The sequence below is a fragment of the Hypanus sabinus genome, chromosome 4, assembly GCF_030144855.1.
Source record: "Hypanus sabinus isolate sHypSab1 chromosome 4, sHypSab1.hap1, whole genome shotgun sequence".
Lineage (NCBI taxonomy): Eukaryota > Metazoa > Chordata > Chondrichthyes > Myliobatiformes > Dasyatidae > Hypanus > Hypanus sabinus.
This window is the reverse complement of record NC_082709.1, coordinates 35,844,905-35,862,623: the sequence shown is the minus strand read 5'-3', so window position 1 is coordinate 35,862,623 and position 17,719 is coordinate 35,844,905. Positions and strand designations below refer to the sequence as shown.

Below are 17,719 nucleotides of genomic sequence, written 5' to 3'. Positions count from 1 at the left end.
GGTACTGTATTGTACTCAGTGTCAAGCTCACAAAGATGCCACGCGATAAACATTTAACATGTCAGCAGAATTGAATTAACACACACCCACTGTACTATTTAACAAGTAGTATTACTCCAGAGCTCAGCACATCGTTTTAATCTTACTCTTAAAAGCTACTTTAACTTGGGCTTTCTGGGACCCAACTGTAAATATTATTTAGAATTCCTTTGAGACCACCAAGTGTTTTGCTTATAATTGTGATCTAAATACATCTCTTTCCTAGAAAGTTCACTTGAACAAAGTATTTTCAGGAAAAGCAAACAAGTTACTTTAGATTAGAATGTGTTCAATAGAATTCCTGTTCCATGAAGTATGATGTCAGCATTGGGAGGCTTATTCCAAAATTATTTGCATCCATTTTTGAAAAAATAAACATTACTGAATTCATAGAATTCGTAGAACCAGCTGATCACAGTTAAGTGATCAGCTCTGAGTAAAAATACTGTATCTACCTCCTACAGCAGCCAACTACCCTCAAAGTTCATCATGATAAGTTCAGGATTTTCAGACATTTTTAGCCCTAGTTTTTCTTTTAAATTTTGGAAATGCTTAACACTAACCATAAATGGACATACAAATCCAACCAAAAATAAAAAGCCCAGCTGTACTGGCCTAAATTAAAAAATAAAAATATTGTTTTAACTCATTTCCAAGTTTATGCTGTTGTTAAAACAAAAGTGGAGATGAAAGCTATTCCAGATCAACCTGCCCTTTCAGGCGGTAATTTTATTCTGCGTTACATCACAGTATCTCTAAACAGAGCAATTTTGTCCAATTGCTGATTCTCCCCCAAAGTTAGAGAGCATGTCTGCTCTTCTCTTCCCTTTGACATCTCCCCAAGGCATAACTTGGCTACTTGTAGCTTAATCTCGCTTCGTCAGCCTGTACCACCACGTTGTTCAATTGGTCCCACCTTATCGATGAATTTTCCTTCTGTTCTCTCTGTTCTCCTGTTCTCTGTTCTTCTGTTCTCCCCATTTTCAATGCAACTTAATACTTCATTTCCCAGTTTTGCCAGTTTTGATTATAGATCACAACCTTGAAGCATTAACACTGTTACTTTTTTCCACATTTCCTACATTGCCTGCTGTGTAACCCCAGCATTTTCTACTCACTGTCTCCCACTTCAAGGAAAATTGTTTTGTTCAGCACTTGGACACAGATTAAAGAGCAACTTCACTGATATTGAAATCAGTAAAGATTACACACCCAATTAAGCTTAATACATCAAATCAATAGCCACAACGGATGCATTTATGAGCCACAGTGTTTGGCATAACTTCTAAACTAATCTGAAATGCAATTCAAAAATAGAAAACCTTTCCTGGACTCTCAGACCATTTTGATGCTGGTAGAGCAAAACAGATTTTCACTATAATTGATACACAGAGCATTTTCAGAATGAAAATTCAGCATCAATGTACATTATTCTACATTGTGTCAGCCAATGCCCTGAAAGTCAGTAAAAAGTTAGTTTCATAAGTGATTCAACAGAAGATCAAAATGAAGGAGTGAAAATGTTGAACACGCATGCATACAAGAACATTTTCTTCTGAGCTAATTAAACGGAGATTTAAACACACTATAGAGTTACACACTAGGAAACGAAAATGCTAAAGGGGTCATTCAGGGTATTGAAGCTGAAGTTCATCCCAGTTAATACCAAAGTTCTGAGACACAATGAACAATAAGCACATCTTAGAAAACAAGGATACAAAGTTCCACAGCCAATCCGCAGTTCACTTTGACAGAAGGATCTAGCCTTAATATCCACCTTATTTATATCTGAGCTTAAACAAAGGAGCAAAATTCAAACAAGGCAGCTTTTGAAAGGCAAGACTTTAGCCACCATAGGTAATTCCCCCACCCCCGCCACCCATGAACTGCAGTTACAGTGGAGAAGAAACAAAGTGCAGTGGATTCAGGTTAATTGGGACAGATCAGGACCAGTGCATTTTGACACAATTATGCAGCTACCCCAATTAGCTGAAGTTTCATGAAAATAGTTATAAAGGTATAAAAAAAGGTGAACTACCACTTAATAGAGTAAAAATTTATGGATTTAAATGAAATACAGAAGTTAGAATACTACAACAATCCTATGGAACTGAGTATTAGTTTCTCATACACAGCTAGCGACATCAAAATTCATCCAGTACATGCTGCCATGTTCTTTTGATTGACTGTAAATGAACAAAATCAGTGCAGCCACCTAGTACAGATAATGGACTGCCTTCATACAAAGCTTTCAACAATTGCATCTTCCAAATCTTCATTTTCATAGTAACATTCAAAATGATTGTTGATACCTTCAAATTCTTCATATTTCCTACTTTGTTGAAGTAGTGAAATCATTTTATTTTCACTCCTGGATGTTTCTGCCATCTCCAAGCCTGAATGCTTGAAACTGCGGTGAGCAAAACAGTTCTGAATTGTCTTTCTGCTTATTGCAGTACTGCAATTACTTACTGAAGTTCTTACTGATTATTTCTTGCCAACTGTCAGTGACAAAAAAAAAATCACTGCTTTTGGATCAGAAGTACACTCAACTGATGCTATTTAAAAATTGTTCACTCTAAATACAGTGTAGTGTCTAATGGCCATACAAGTGTAAGTGACTGACACTAGCTAGAAACTGGCAAGAGTCTCCTGTCCCAATTAAGCAGTATAGTGTCCCGATTAGACAACGGGAATCCTGTCTATTTTCTCGATGAAATGAATCAGCTTAACTCATGCTGATGCAACTACATTTCTATGTCAGGTTGACTATCCTGTTGCACATATTATAAATTACTATATATTGCACATTTAGACAGAGACGTAACGTAAAGATTTTTATTTCTCATGTATAAGGAGGAAGTAATAAAGTCAATTCAATTCGATGAGGTTTTGTTCAAGAGTTATCATAAATAAGTGGCTGCCCCAATTAACTGATGGCCCAATTAAAGAGAATCCACTAGCTTCCAAGTAGACGAGAGCACGTGAAAACAAGTAACAAGTTGTCAGTGCTAATAAAATGGGAAAAACTAGAGAATGTACATGAGGGTTATTTGATTACAATGCCACTGTAAAAGAGAGAAAGGCAGTTACTTTTAAATAATTATTAATACTGCAAATTAAAACTGCAAAAAGATAAAAAACACAAAACAAAAAATTACCTACCTGTAAACCGCTGCTTTGTCAACACCGAAAGCTCCCACAATTAAATCTAGAAAAATATTTCAGAGTAGGCTTAATGTGAAAATCAATTTCTTACTACAATGATTTGCAGGTTCCTAATTTAAAAAAAAAATTCACGTCCAACCTTTAAAACTATTTTTGTGGTTGTCCTGGTTCATTTCCTATACAACCACAAAAATGTTTCCTGATCTACAGATGGAACCATTTCACATGCATCAGTACAATTCCCAAGCAACATGAAACAGGACTTTGCCAATCTTCCCAAATGACTCCAAACAATCACTAGCAACAAGAAAACACAAAAATCCCATTGCAATCTTGAACAGGAATGCAACAGCATTCCTACTCCCACATTCAAAACACGTCAACTCCAGCAGTCTAAATCAAAGACTAATTGCCAGAGTGTCTTTGAACTGCTGAACCAGGGTATTCTGAGATTTAATGAGCTTATCCAAGGAAGGCAATGATCAGAAAGGCTGTTTTCGTCAATTTGGCGCTCAGCATCAACATCATGGCATTGGATTCAAGAGCTTAGGAGAGTCAATGGTGCCTAACAGCAACTCCATTGCTTGCTTCTTCGGAAACAGTTCTATTTCTATCTTGAATATCTCTATTTTTTTCCTTTCAAGACCCTGACTTGCAGTTACATGCTGACTACGGTTCTTTGTGGGAATAGGACCCGCTCTTGGGGTTTCATGACTGGCCATTGTTTGACATGCCAAGGGTGCAGCCTGAGTGCTTCATTCACCTTCGGAGCTCCGAGACTTTGTGGCTCTGGAGACGGGTGGATCGAAGGCCGGAGTGGCGTGGGAGTTGGAAGATCCTTGGCTGTGACCTGAGATCTTTGGGCACAGAGCTCAGAAAAAGCGATGCAACAGACTTTCAACATCATAAACCAGCAAGTTGTTTGTTACATCTCCCCTCTCGCTGTGAAACTGAGATACCTCTTTCTCCCTTATTAGGGAGAGCCTGTGGTGTGTCAAGTACTGGTCAAACACTTTGTCTTTGTGGAACTGCAAGTCTGTGTCTTTGCAGCAAAGCAGCTGCATGCTTGAGTACTTGATGATGGGTGCCGATGGCTTTTTTCTTTGCTGGTGCGGGAGATCATTGTTTGCTGCTGCATGCGCACAGGAGGGAGGGGAGCAGGAGGATTTGAGGGTTCTAACGTTCAAGTGACATTCATTCTTTGGGGGCACTTCTCTGTTTTCATGGATAGTTGTGAAGAAAAAGCATTTCAGAATGTATATTGTATACACTTCTCTGAAATTAAATGTACCTTTGAAACCTTTGAGATACTCAGGTTTAGTAAGGGAAAAGTATTGCTCTTCTTGAAACAACTGTGCATTGGTGGTGCAAGGGTGCGGAAATCAGAAGCCATCCTCCCCTCCAGTCCTTATGATCATATCCATCAATTCTTCAATGTAAATAACAGCCTTAACAATATCAGATGTCAACATCTTCACATGAAAATGTAAAAAGAAACTTTTGCTGAAAATAATCATTAGAAGAGTAATTTTCATTGACTTTTGAAAAAAAGTCCACTTTTGAAATAAAGAGTTACCACTTTCTGAAAATTTCTTTACACGAGGTGTATTGGGATCCTGACTAAGCATAGCATGTGTAAAATCTTGATAACATATTTTAGAGGGTATCAAGCAGTACAATTCCCCCAAGAGGACCACAACCTTGTCACGGATTGAAGGCTTGTGTGCCTCAATGACCCGGAGAGCTGTGTTGGCTGGAGTCAGGGCTTTGTGCTTTGGCTCTTGGTAGGGTCACCCATGCCAAACAGGTCAAAGGGTGGAAGCCAGACTAAGAGTGGTCCACCGGTCCTCCAGGTTCGGGGGCTCAGCTCAAGGTTAATAACCCTGACAGGTAACACAAAGGAACAGCAATGAAGAATCCTTCTACATCTGAGTGTGAAGGTATTCCTGAGTTTCCACCCAGAACTTCAACGACTGACAGTTGTGAAAACCAAGCTACTGATGTGATAAAGGGAAGCACTAAACATTGCCAGAGATGGAGGACATTCATTATTGCTCTAAATGCCAATGGCATAACAAGCAGTAGATGTAACAGCAGCAGCATAATTCAATTAAAAAGTGTGAAGCATCCAATGGGATTCAATCCAGAAAGCTGACCTTCTAGTCAAATAAAACTGTAACATATATAATGTGTTTCAGAATAAAGTTGATTCATGAAGACAACTGCACACACACGGCTGTTTTTTTTTGCTCACCATTTTGATTCATGTGCTGTATATATTTTGCACCTTGGCTCCTGGGGAACACTGTTTTGTTTGGCTGCATTCATGTATGGTTGAATGATAATTAAACTTGAATTTAATTTGATTTGATTTGGTTATTTGAGTTAATGTCGCCTCCTGTCAGCTTGATTAAGTCTGGCCATTTTCATTTGATCTCTCTCATTAAAAAAGCATTTTTGCCCACAGAACTGCTGCTCATTTGATTTTTGTTTTCCCACTCCATACTCTGAAAAATCTCGAGACTCGTGCATGGAAATCCTAGGTGATCAGCAGTTTCTGAGATATTCAAACCACTTCGTTTGGCACCAATCATTCCACGGTCAAAGTCACTTAGCTCTCTTCCTCATTCTGACGTTTGGTCTAAAGCACAACTTAACCTCTTGACCATGTCTGCATGCTTTTATGCTTTGAGTTGCTGCTACGTGATTGGCTGATTAGATACTTGTATTAACAAGCGGGAGTACCTAATAAAGTAGCCACTTGGTGTACACAACCAGCTTACAGGAATAAGGTTGAGAGCAGATTGGTTTTGTTAAAACAGATCTACTGTACATTAAAACAACTGCTATATTATCCAAACATATTTTATACATTAAAAAATCTAAATTAACTTGGATGATTACAAATTTAAGATCACTTTCACCTGCTGGACATACCTGGATATCCATTTATGTCAATGTCAACAGCGCCATTCATAGCATAACCAAAACTGGCAGGCATTCTGTCAGATGCCCATTGTCCTTCTAACATCTGAGATGGACGAGGATTTAAACCGGAAGACTTCCCATTATAAATATAAACAAGGCCTTTACGGTTTTCTCCTCCATAAGGAATGCCGATCGCAATATCTACAGATAAAAGCAACCATAGTTAATCTTCTGTGTCACTATTACAAATTTTTCCCTCAAAATAAATTGTGTAGTATTATTCACTTCTTCAGTTTGCACTCAGTGAAAATTTTAGCTCTCCCATACATCATTTCTGCTTATCACTCACTCATTTTGCCAAATTTGATTTAACCCAGAGAAAATGTTAATTACATTAGTAATACCTAGTTAAAAGATTACAGGCTGATCTCATTTACGATAGCCTTTGATTGCAGGGTGTGAGTAAACTTTTAAGAAAAATACATCAAAGGCTTTTATCTTAAGATATGTGTGGAAAATAAAGATCAAGGTGGACTCAATTGTGAAGGCCTCTTTAGTTATTCACACCCTAGGAGTCAGGATATAGAAGCAAAGTGTGGCTGGCTCAAATGTAATTATACCTCTGTATGAATCACTGCCTTCAGGAGACGGAAGACAAAGAAGTTGTTTTAAGAGACCAAGTCATGAAGTTAAAACTTCAGTGTTAATTTTGTTTTCATAAATGAGACCTTTTTAAGTAAGACCTACAGTCTTAGAAACTGCACAGGAAAAAAAAATGTGAAAAGCAAAACCACCTATGTCATAAAGAACACCCACAAATACAAATGACACAAACTGACAAAGATGAGATAAGCAACATCTGTTACGGAATACTTCAAGATACTAATCAACCCAAATATTCATTGGAACAGAACCAAACCAGTCATAAGATTAAAAGGGTGACTGATATGCAAGAACTTTTGCTTGGCCCAGATGGATTGCCCTGGGCAGTATACAATTCAGCTGTGCACCATATTGTTTGCATTACAGCAGAAATGAAAAAATAATTTGTTTGACTGTTTAAGATAAAGCTTAAAAGTGCCTGCACTCCTCTATTATTCGAATAAAATTGTGGAAAGCATTTCACTACAGAACATAATAGAGTGCATTTATTAAGTCTAACAGTCAGAAGTACATTGGGCTAACAATAAAAAAAAACTAATTTCTGTTCTGAAAGATCATTGACCTTTACGGTCAACTCCAATTCCCTCTGCAGATGCTACCTGACTTGCAGAGCATTTCCAGCATCGTTGTTGCTTCATACTTCTGGTATTGGTACTCTATTTTTCCCATTTATTTATAATTTTAAGAAAATAGCCTTTAAGAGTTCTCCCCTCCTAACTGGCTCATCCTTCCTCTTCCAATGTTTCATGCCTCTGAAAATGCAACATTTATCGAGGAGCATGTACAAACATCTCACTTGTCATGCTCATTTGGTTATGACGAATCCTTGAAAGCAATGGAGGATTATTGAACTATATAGAGTAGTAGTCGCCAACCCATCGATCTTTGAGACTTTTCCCAGTAGATCCCAAAAAAAAAGAAAAATAAATACACAAATATTGTTGAGAGATTATTTCCGGGTTGCGGGGTTTTAGTTCCGTTCTTTCTGCCCAGTGAACATGTGCATAGCGTCCCCACATTACACAGTGTACTTCAGTGGTCCCCAACCACCGGGCCACGAGGAAAGAATATGAGTCGGATGCACCTTTCCTCATTCCCTGTCACACCCACTGTTGAACTTGAACGCACGCAAGGTCATCAGTCACCTAAAGGCAGCGACACCCTCGCGCCAGTGTTCGCCTCGCACAGCTGGCAGGAACCGCCGATGCTACGGGCCCGGAGCGCGGACAGACGGGAGCCGCCTCTGAACCTGTTTACCACACCAAATGCTCGTGGCGAACCCGATGTTAAAATATTCGCCGACTACCTAATTCGGGCTCAGCGTTTCGTAAGCATCAGAGCAGCTACCTCGTTGTGATCTACTGAAACAAACTTTTCTCGGCCAATAGATCCTACAACGGAGGAGGCGCGTGTCCTGTCGCACTCCTCGCTCAGTCGGTCACTCACTCCGGACTGCGACCGCCATAGCCCCAGTATGGGGACCTCCAGCCCTGATCTTGTCCTCTCACCCCACCCATGGCCAGCCACACCTGGCAAGGGCATCTGGCAGCGAGCAGGCCGGAGGCTGGAGCTTGGGCCCGGAGGCTGTCTAATCAGGCAATGAAGCCTTCAAAACTTCTTCGGTACCCTGAGTCCAAACACCCTGTACTTAAAGACAAACCCGCTGAGTTTTTCAGTGGAGAAAACCTGAGCAGTGTGGGACAGCAACTAAGTGCCAAGAGTTGCGAAAACTAAATTGCAGAATAGACTGGACATAAGGAACCTGCTTCGAGTATCGCTGTTTTCCTGTCATGATTAACAACCCCCCCTCTCCATCAGCCAGCCCACAAGAATATTGTCAATAGTAAACCGGTCCGCGGTGCAAAAGACGGTGGGTCCTCCTGGTGTTTATGCATTATTTCTACTTCCGGGCTGTGGGGTTTTATTTCGAGTCTTTTCTGCTCCGGTGCGCATGTGTGTAATTAATCGATTTGGGGGTTGATCCTGCCTTTCACTAAGGCCAAGGTAGGGGATCTTGGGCTTAAAAAGGTTGGTGACCACTAATATAGAGCATCACACCAACCAAATAGTTTCCATTAAAGTGTGACAACTCCCATTAAGAATCAAGGTAGAAAATGTTTAATATTCAATCTTGACCCTGAGATACAGAAACAAAGTACAGAGTGTAACGTTCATAAAACGTGAGCCAGAAATATCTGCTTAACTCAAAATATCACCAAATTTAGCTTCCTTGAGACAGTACATTTAGCTAGCAGCTTAATGGGAGGTTTGTAACTCTTAATCAACACAGTGATTAAACAGCATAATTTAGTGAGGATCCAAGTGAGGATTGCCAAAGAAGTGTCTGGAGAAATGTAGGGAAGCTGCCCACAAGTAGATTAAGGACCAGTTCCAGACACAACACCTGAGACTGCATGGAAAAGCATCAGAGAAGGTGGAAAGCAATTTACTAAGAGAATTTTAGGAATAAGAGACTGTAGTTATATGGTTACATTGTTTTCCTGAGATCAGGGAAGGCAGCAAAGAAATCCAAAGGAAAAGTGCAGAATGATGACAGGTATAGACAGAAACTAACTCCATTGGGAGAAAGGTCAAAACCTAAGCCACATAGCATGAAGGCTACTGGCAAAAGAACTTAAAAAAAATGTAAGTAAGTGACAAAAATAATTTACGTAGCAAGAAGGATCTGAAAAGCATTGCCAGGGATAGGAGTGGCAGCATGTTCAACTATAGCATTTTAAAAGTTGACCAATTATCAGAAAGGTAAAATGGGCAAGATTACAGAAGACAGGAAATAGGACAACCGGGATTACTTTTAAGTTCAGCCAATAAGTACTTGACAGGTTAAAGGTGCCCACCCACCCCATTTTCAGATGTCTCCGAGATACTTAATAAATGTCCATAAATAGCCATGTTCCATACCCCCACCACAACTACCCATGACTCTCCTCTAAAAATGACAGATTTTGGAAAACACTGCTCAGCAATTAACCAAGAATATAAACCAGATTTACACAAACAGGGACGTTTTATACTTCTGCTGCAAAATTACTGCTAAAGAGAAATAAGATCCCCAAAATTTTAGGTTAAATAAGGCAAACATGGGAGGGCTGGAGACCATGCACATGTTGAAGGAAACTATTCAATAATAGTCTTCATGTCTATGTTAAAAAGAAAACTATTTTTTTTTTTAATTTTGCAGGCCTTTTTTTTTCAAAAACTAAGGGAGATTTCCAACCAAGAAAACAAAAACATGAATGCGCTTGGCCAGCAGGGTCAAGTTTGTGTGTTATACGAGGCCGATACATAAAAATCACTGACTTTGCTATGGAACTGTTGCAATTGAAATCAGTACCATTTTCTTACAGTTGTCTACCTTGCAACAACTGCAGCCACCCCAGAAATCTCTCTTCAAACAGCCCATTATCATAGTGACTTTCCATATCTTTTTGTGAGCTTGTTAAGACATGACATCACCCACTCAGCTTTGCTACAGAATGCAAAAACCAGGATCTAAATCCAATGTGAAAATATGCAGCTCATATTTTCTTTTAGTTGTGGTTCAGAAATTCTGGACAAGGATCTTAGACATCTGGTCAAAAGAGCAAAAGACGCAATTGTCCAATCTTGTTAATAGAAAATAGATTACAGTTTGGCATGGAATAAGTGCGGAGTGGTTATTTCTATTGTATTTGGCAAACAAGCTAATGAAACATTGCCAATTGACACAATATTTTTAACTGAATGGAACTTTTTCCTGATCACAAGTTACAAGCACCGTCTATTACAACCCACTATGCCATACAGTCCCCACATATGCTCATGAACTCAAAGAATCTAGCCACGGTATGGTCATAGATACATCCTTTTGGAAAAACTAGTAATATACTTAGTTCTTTATAAATGAAGGACTGTTGCATTAACATCACAGCATAACTTTGTAGGGATGCAGAAATAAGTTCCAACCCAGGCCAAGCTACCATTGTTACATAGAAACATAGAAAGCCTACAGCACAATACAAGGTTATGCCAAACATGTCTCTACCCCAGAAATTACTACAGTAAAACTTTTCAGGCTGGACTGAAGGAAAAGGCAATGCGTTCACAGTAAAGCACATTGGACTTAAGAGTACTATTCTTGCTTCAGGGGTGATGTTTGTGATGGGGGAAAAGCTACAGGGTAAATTTCAGACATCCATGCGTGTACAATGACAGTTGGGCTTATATTACGTAACAGTGACTGGGCTGCACGATTTATTTCGTATTACCTTAATGCGAAAGATTGAGGGATGCTCGAATATAAAAATAGAATTTCTTCACCTTGATAGAGAAAATCTATTTCTCTTGAAAGGGAAAGAATACTAGAGCACTCAACTTAGATACAGGCAGTTACCATAGTAATAATCTGGATATTTTCCAAGAAGTAAACGCCACTATGATTATAAACTTGTTAAATTTAACATTAATAGATTTCTCTTGGACAAGAATGTCAAGAGCATCAAATTTCAAATGTTACATGCTGCAAAGTTAATGCAACAAAATAAATACGAATCAATTTCCCACTTGCTATGACATAACATAATTTAAGCAGAGCTTTCAGAGATCGACAGTTAAATGACAGGCAGCAGGTGAATTCCTGCCCTTCACCACCCCCCACCCCAGCTAAACTGAATTTCAGCAATAATTTCCTGAATTTCCAGCATCTACAGATTTCCTCGTTTCAGCAACAATGTTTCATTTCTGGATGGAGAATACAAAGGTGTAATAAAACGTCAGATGTTCTCAAATTAACCTGTTACTAAATTAATACTGGATGCCTTCAAAAATGTCCTCCTCCATTTCAGCAGCACAAACTACTGTGAACAAGGACACTGTGTAGCCTGAACACTCCTGGAGCACAAAAGATACCCTTCCCTAGATACTACAAAACATCTACGCTGACAACACACTTTACTTATGCTGGCCAATCTTTTTCTAAACTGGAAGAGAGAAATTTATGAGATTTGTTTGTGGTGGTGTGGTGGGATGGGGGAGGAGTAGGATGGTGATTGAGCAGATGGTGTGTCTGCCTGCCTGTGTGTGTCTCTCTCTCTCATATATATATTTCTTTTCTTATTTTTCAGGTGCAACTCAGGATAGACTTGAGAGTAGAGACTAAATCTAAAATGAATTTAGCTTTTATTAGTATTAACCGCAAAGGTATACATCAAAAAGGCAAGGTCTATTTGTACAGTTAAATCAACTCTGAACACTAAAGGCCTCTGAATATCATTAATAACCAAAACATTAGAAAAGGCGCAGGTAAACAAAAGTTGTTTTTTTTTAAAAAAAAAGCCCTAGAACCCACCTTTATAGCCATCCTGATCCAAGTCTCCCAAAGGTGTAATTGAAGATCCAAATCTTGCATAAGTCTCTGTGCCAGTCAGCTTCATGGAATTTTTAAAACTAGTTGGAGCGTCTTGTAAATAAATATACACTTGTCCCACCTCTCTGTATTTCCCATCAGAGCCACGAACCATAAAAAGTGGTGCTCCAGCCAACAGGTCATCTAATCTAGAAGAGAGAATAGCAGCATTAGGAGTTAGTGAGAAATAATTGCTCCAGAATTACTGTATGATTGCACAGTGATTTAGAAAAAAGGAGCAATTTTATATTATGTGCAGTCCGGTATCATCAAGCTGTTTTGATAATCATTTTGATAAGTTATTTCTATCACTGGGCTAATGTACGTAAGCTTTTAAGGTGTCGTACAAATATATTAGCAAATAATAATTGCTATTTATTCCTAAATTTGTTATCAGCTTTAGCTGCAAGATTCCAGAAGCAATGTTTCTCTAGAAACTAAATCCATTACACCCAATTGTGTTGGAGGGTTCTATGATAATGTTAAGCAATATTACCAACACTAACTTAATGGCTGCTCAAATCATCGTTTCAGTCAAACACGAGGAAATCTGCAGATGCTGGAAATTCAAACAACATACACAAAATGCTGGTGGAACGCAGCAAGCCAGGCAGCATCTATAGGGAGAAGCACTGTCGACTTTATTTCTTACATTCTTCATGTACTTGAGTAAAAACCTTTATGTTACGTCTCCATCTAAATGTGCAATCATAGTCATTTATAATAAATAGAACAGTCAATGTAAGATAGAAATACACTCAAATCAGTGCAAGTTAATCAGCCTGATGGCCTGGTGAAAAAAGCTGTCCCAGAACCTTTTGGTCCTGGCTTTTATGCTGCGGTCCTTTGGCACAATTGGTCTTTACCTACCATTTTCAGGATTGAAGGGGTTAATATATGAGCAGTGTTTGGCAGCTTTGGGCCTGAACTGAATGGAATTCAGAAGATTGTGGGGATGATCTCATTAAAACCCACCAAATGTTGAAATGATTAGATAGGGTGGATTTAGAGAAGATGTTTCCTATGGTGGGGGTATCCAGAACTACAGGGGACAGCCTCAAAATTGAGGAGCAACCCTTTAGAACAGAGGCAAAGAGGATTTTTTTTAGCCCGAGAGTAGTGAATCTGTGGAATGTTCTGCCACAGACTGTGGTGGAGGTGAAGTCCATGGGCATATTTAAGGCAGGAGTTGATCGTTTCTTGCTCGGTCAGGATGTCAAAGAATTTGGCATAAAGGCAGGTGTATGGGATTGAGTGGGATCCGGGATCAGCCATGATGGAATTGTGGAGCAGACTCGATGGGTTGAATGGCCTAATTCTGTTCCCGTGTCTTATGGCATTATGATCTACCAAGAGGTCCATCCAAGCTAGAATATTTGCCAGCATTTGGCCCAAAACACAAACCCTTTCTATACACGTACTGTACATATACAAATACATTTTAAAATATGATATTGAATCTATCTCAACCACATCCTCTGACAGCTCATTCCACAGAGGTACCATTCTCTGTGTAATAAAGTTGTCCCTCATGTTCCTAAAAAACCTTTCCCCTTTTTGTCAATGTAGACCAGCTGAGCCAAAGGGCCTGTTCCTGTGCTGTATAACTCAGACAGTTTTCAAATCTAAACCATCTTGTTCTCAGTTCCCCAACCTCAGCAAAAAAGACCGAGTGCATTCATGATCTTATACAGCTTTGTAAGTAACCTCTTAGTCTCCTATGTTCCACAGAATAACTTCTCTCTGCTCTGGGAGTTCAACAATCTCAGCACAAAGTTTTCAACCCTCTCAGTATTATGTCATAAAATTAGTCAAGAGATTAGTCACAGCAGCAATGGTGAGCTCTTGTTTCAGATCTCCTAAATTATATCTGCATGTAAAAAATTCACTAATTATGAAATTGCTGATCTCAGGGACATAACTGCTGAGCTCGGCATATCTGCAAACAAATTAACCAAAAATAGTCCAAAATGTCACAGCTGCAACATGGCTGGATAAGAAATTGGATGACCTGCCCTTTATTTCTCATAAACCCCATTAATTAGCAGCTAAAACCTATTGTGAAAGATCTTTTGAAGCCATGTGATCATGTTAAGGGGAAAGATCAACTGTTCCAGGCTTGGGCAAGAATAAGAGATTTAGCAGCTATTTACCAATTCAATTGATCTTGTTCTTCCAATGAATTTAAGTTATGCTTTTGAGAAGTTATTTACTGAAATAAGGATTATATTGTAAACTATCAGACCATAATTCTTTTCTTCTATACAAGATTAAAAGGAGATTAAAGTGATTGCGACATTTCTAGAACACAAATTACAGAAATGGAAGGGTTTTATCCAGGAACAGGCAATACAAAAGCACTAGGTATCAAACTGCAATCATGCATGTCTGTTATTTAATGGTTTATTTTTATTGCCTCCCTTGCACCGAGTACCTGGCGCATTCAATAACATACTTTCCACACCAAGATTTGTGATAATCAAGATTTACACTGCAAAATTGTTGTCTGAATTTGGGTAAATAAATGTCTCATTATTAGATCCAATTAAACTCCCATGTGCAGAATATTGTCATGGGATAAATGAAAATGAGAAAAGCTGTTTTATCTCAACTCTTGCATTGGAAAGAGAATCCAATGTTTTCAACTCAGAAACTATATATTTATAAAATGATTTTCAAGATTTTATTTATGAATATTTGTGCTTATTGTAATGAAGTGATGAAGAGCATTTAACTAGTTTTCTAATATGATTAATACTATTTATACAGATACCATTAATACAACTTCTATCGATTTACCTTTCCCAGCATACTTTATAAAACCTTACAAGTTTATAGGATCAACTCATATTCATTTCTAAATATCAAACTTTCATCAGTCTTTCCAATGACAAATCTCTTAACGTTAAAATGCCTTTAACTGCCTCCAACATTTTCTTGTCTTCTACGACAAAAAGTGGTCCCTGCTTTCAATGGGGGTGCATTGTGTGTACCACCTCCAGAACTTTCCTTGGATGTCCTGGATTCTGGTGCTGGCCTCAGCTGGACATGAGATCTTCCAGTCAGCCTCCACCAGCCACAAGGGTCCCTGTTCTGTCTTAATGCACAAATCATGAAGTCCATCTGGGTGATGCACAGACTTCTCAGCTCTAAGGCCTTGGATAGACAAGCACAACAGTTGCTATTTAAGGGAATGGGAGAAACTGACTCTTGGGAGAAGGGATGTCTGGTTGCCTTTGCATTATAAAAATGAAAAAACAAACCTATTTAAATCATAAAACAATTGACTTCCTTGATTGCCTTTTTCTGCATTATGTCAAACCACTTAATGCTTTGTTTTATTTATGAATGTTACTGAATATTTGCACATCTCAGGTGTTTGGAAACATTCAGTAGCTGCAAATGCACCAAAACCTTTGACAGCCACATCTGCCAGTGGGTCCTCACTGGCTGTCAATCTTTTTAAAGAGCTAGTTGCCCATGTCAAGACACCACTCATAGTACATTGGACTACACTAACACACTTGGAGCGGGGCTCCCAGTGTTTGATGGCACTGAGGCCACTCTGGACCAAGTGACTCATCCAGAGACTTCTGGCTCTGGAACATGTGCCCCAGTATGTGCTCCAACTCCAGGACGGTCTAACATTGCTTCCTCTGAACTCTATTGACTATATCCACCCGCAGTAAGTATACCAACATTATTGCTGCCAGTATTTTACCACTTAAAGTACCGGGCTTTAAAATAGTCCACTCCAGCCCAGTCAATATTATTGTCATTTAATTTTATACATGTATACTGTCAAATGAGATGATGTTTCTCTGGACTGAGGTGTAAAGCGCAGTAGTATACATAACACACACACAACTTAGGAAAGCAAGGAATTACACATAAATAAAGTGCATAAATTAACTATCATAAGGTACAGAACAGATTCACTGGTGACAACTCGAATGCAATGCATAGGGAGTTCAGAAGCCTAATGGCCTGAGGGAAGAAACTGTTTCCCATCTTGACCATTCTTGTTTTATGTATTGGAGTATCTTGCCTGATGGTAGAAAGACAGAGAGGTTGTTGGATGGATGAGAGGCATCCTTGATAATACTAAGAGCCCTGCACGCTGCACTCCTGATAAATGCTCACGATGGATAGTAGGGAGATCCCCATTATCCTCTCAGCTCCTCTCATAGTCCTTTGTAGGGACTTCTGATCGGAGACCCTTTTCCTTCCTTAGGATATTCTTTAGAATGTAGGTCCATGTGCAGCTCACCATCAAAGTCTACTAATAGTTATGAAACATCTTGTGACATTTAATGTGGAAAAGTCAACATCCAGTTCGAAACATAAAATCACTATGATTCTGTTGACTTTCACTACACCAGATAATTCCTAAAGAATCAACTGTTAATCCTGTGACGATTTCAACTTCAGCTATTGATTGCAGCCAGAGGTCCCACTCCTGAACCAAACTACATGAAATGTTTAAAACAAGCCAAAAAGCATATACTTTCTGCTCTTGCATACAATAGCAACTTCAAATTTGCCACCACTTCTGTGACTTTCAGCTAATTTTAGGCAGCTCCAAGATTTTCATTCTCATTGAAATGCATCCGTAACATGCAGCACTATAAAGCCATCTCAGTTTTATCCACTTGTGGCTATGAAACCTGGTTATTAATGCCATTTGGAGCTATTTGACTTAATTTACAAATAATCACCCATTTCTCTATAAATAAAAATCACATGTTATTAAATTTCACCTTTTATTCCATACTCTTGCCAACACACTTTATGTTTTCTAAACTGCCTCTTCAGAATGAAACAACCACTCTGGCCTGAAATCATTCACAAATCTGAACAATTAGTATTCAGTCTGCAGCATTAATGCAAGTTAGAACACGTTGTAGACCCAGTACTTAAACTACTTCTCAATCATCATTTCAACACATTTTTAATGAACAAATTGATTTTAAAATTGGAGAATCTCAGAAGGATAAAGAAAGTTCAACATTGCAAAGTTTATATAGCTTTTCATAATCTATCATTAGTCATTCTCACACTAACTTCAGCTTTTAAATTTAATAAAACAGAACAACAAAGTCCCCCAAATGGTCAGTTTTTCTCAGTGGCCACAGAATAAGACATTTTTAAACAAGATAAAGTTCTAATGCAGCCCATCCCTTCAACACACACAACCTTACCCATCATTGTTGATATCTGTAACAGCAACAGAGTATCCAAAATAAGCAGCCATCTAAGAAAGAGAGAGAGATGAGTCACAGTCTTATTCTGGTATTGACAATCACACTTAACAAATCAGTTATTTAAAATTGAACAATAAAGTTTACTTACCTGTTCCCCAGTAAAATTGTGAAGTGATTCCATGTTAACTCCATTTAAAATAGTCACCTGTCAATGTTAAGAACAGTTTATATATACATTGAAAGGTGTAATTTTACTTCAGATACACATACAGTATCTTGCTTCAGCCAGAAAGCTATGGATTAAATAGCTCAA

The 17,719-nt window shown here is 38.6% G+C and overlaps 1 protein-coding gene across 1 annotated transcript in view; it reads right to left on the bottom strand.

Annotated features, from left to right (window-relative positions):
• Positions 1-17,719, bottom strand: part of itgav (integrin, alpha V) — a 109,569-nt gene that overhangs the window by 37,006 nt on the left and 54,844 nt on the right. The window contains exons 10-14 of the mRNA XM_059966815.1: positions 17,555-17,611; positions 17,404-17,456; positions 12,146-12,351; positions 6,145-6,336; positions 3,205-3,250 (exon numbers count right to left, since the gene is read on the bottom strand). Coding sequence (XP_059822798.1) covers positions 3,205-3,250; positions 6,145-6,336; positions 12,146-12,351; positions 17,404-17,456; positions 17,555-17,611 — 554 coding nt within the window. The remainder of the gene's footprint in view (positions 1-3,204; positions 3,251-6,144; positions 6,337-12,145; positions 12,352-17,403; positions 17,457-17,554; positions 17,612-17,719) is intronic.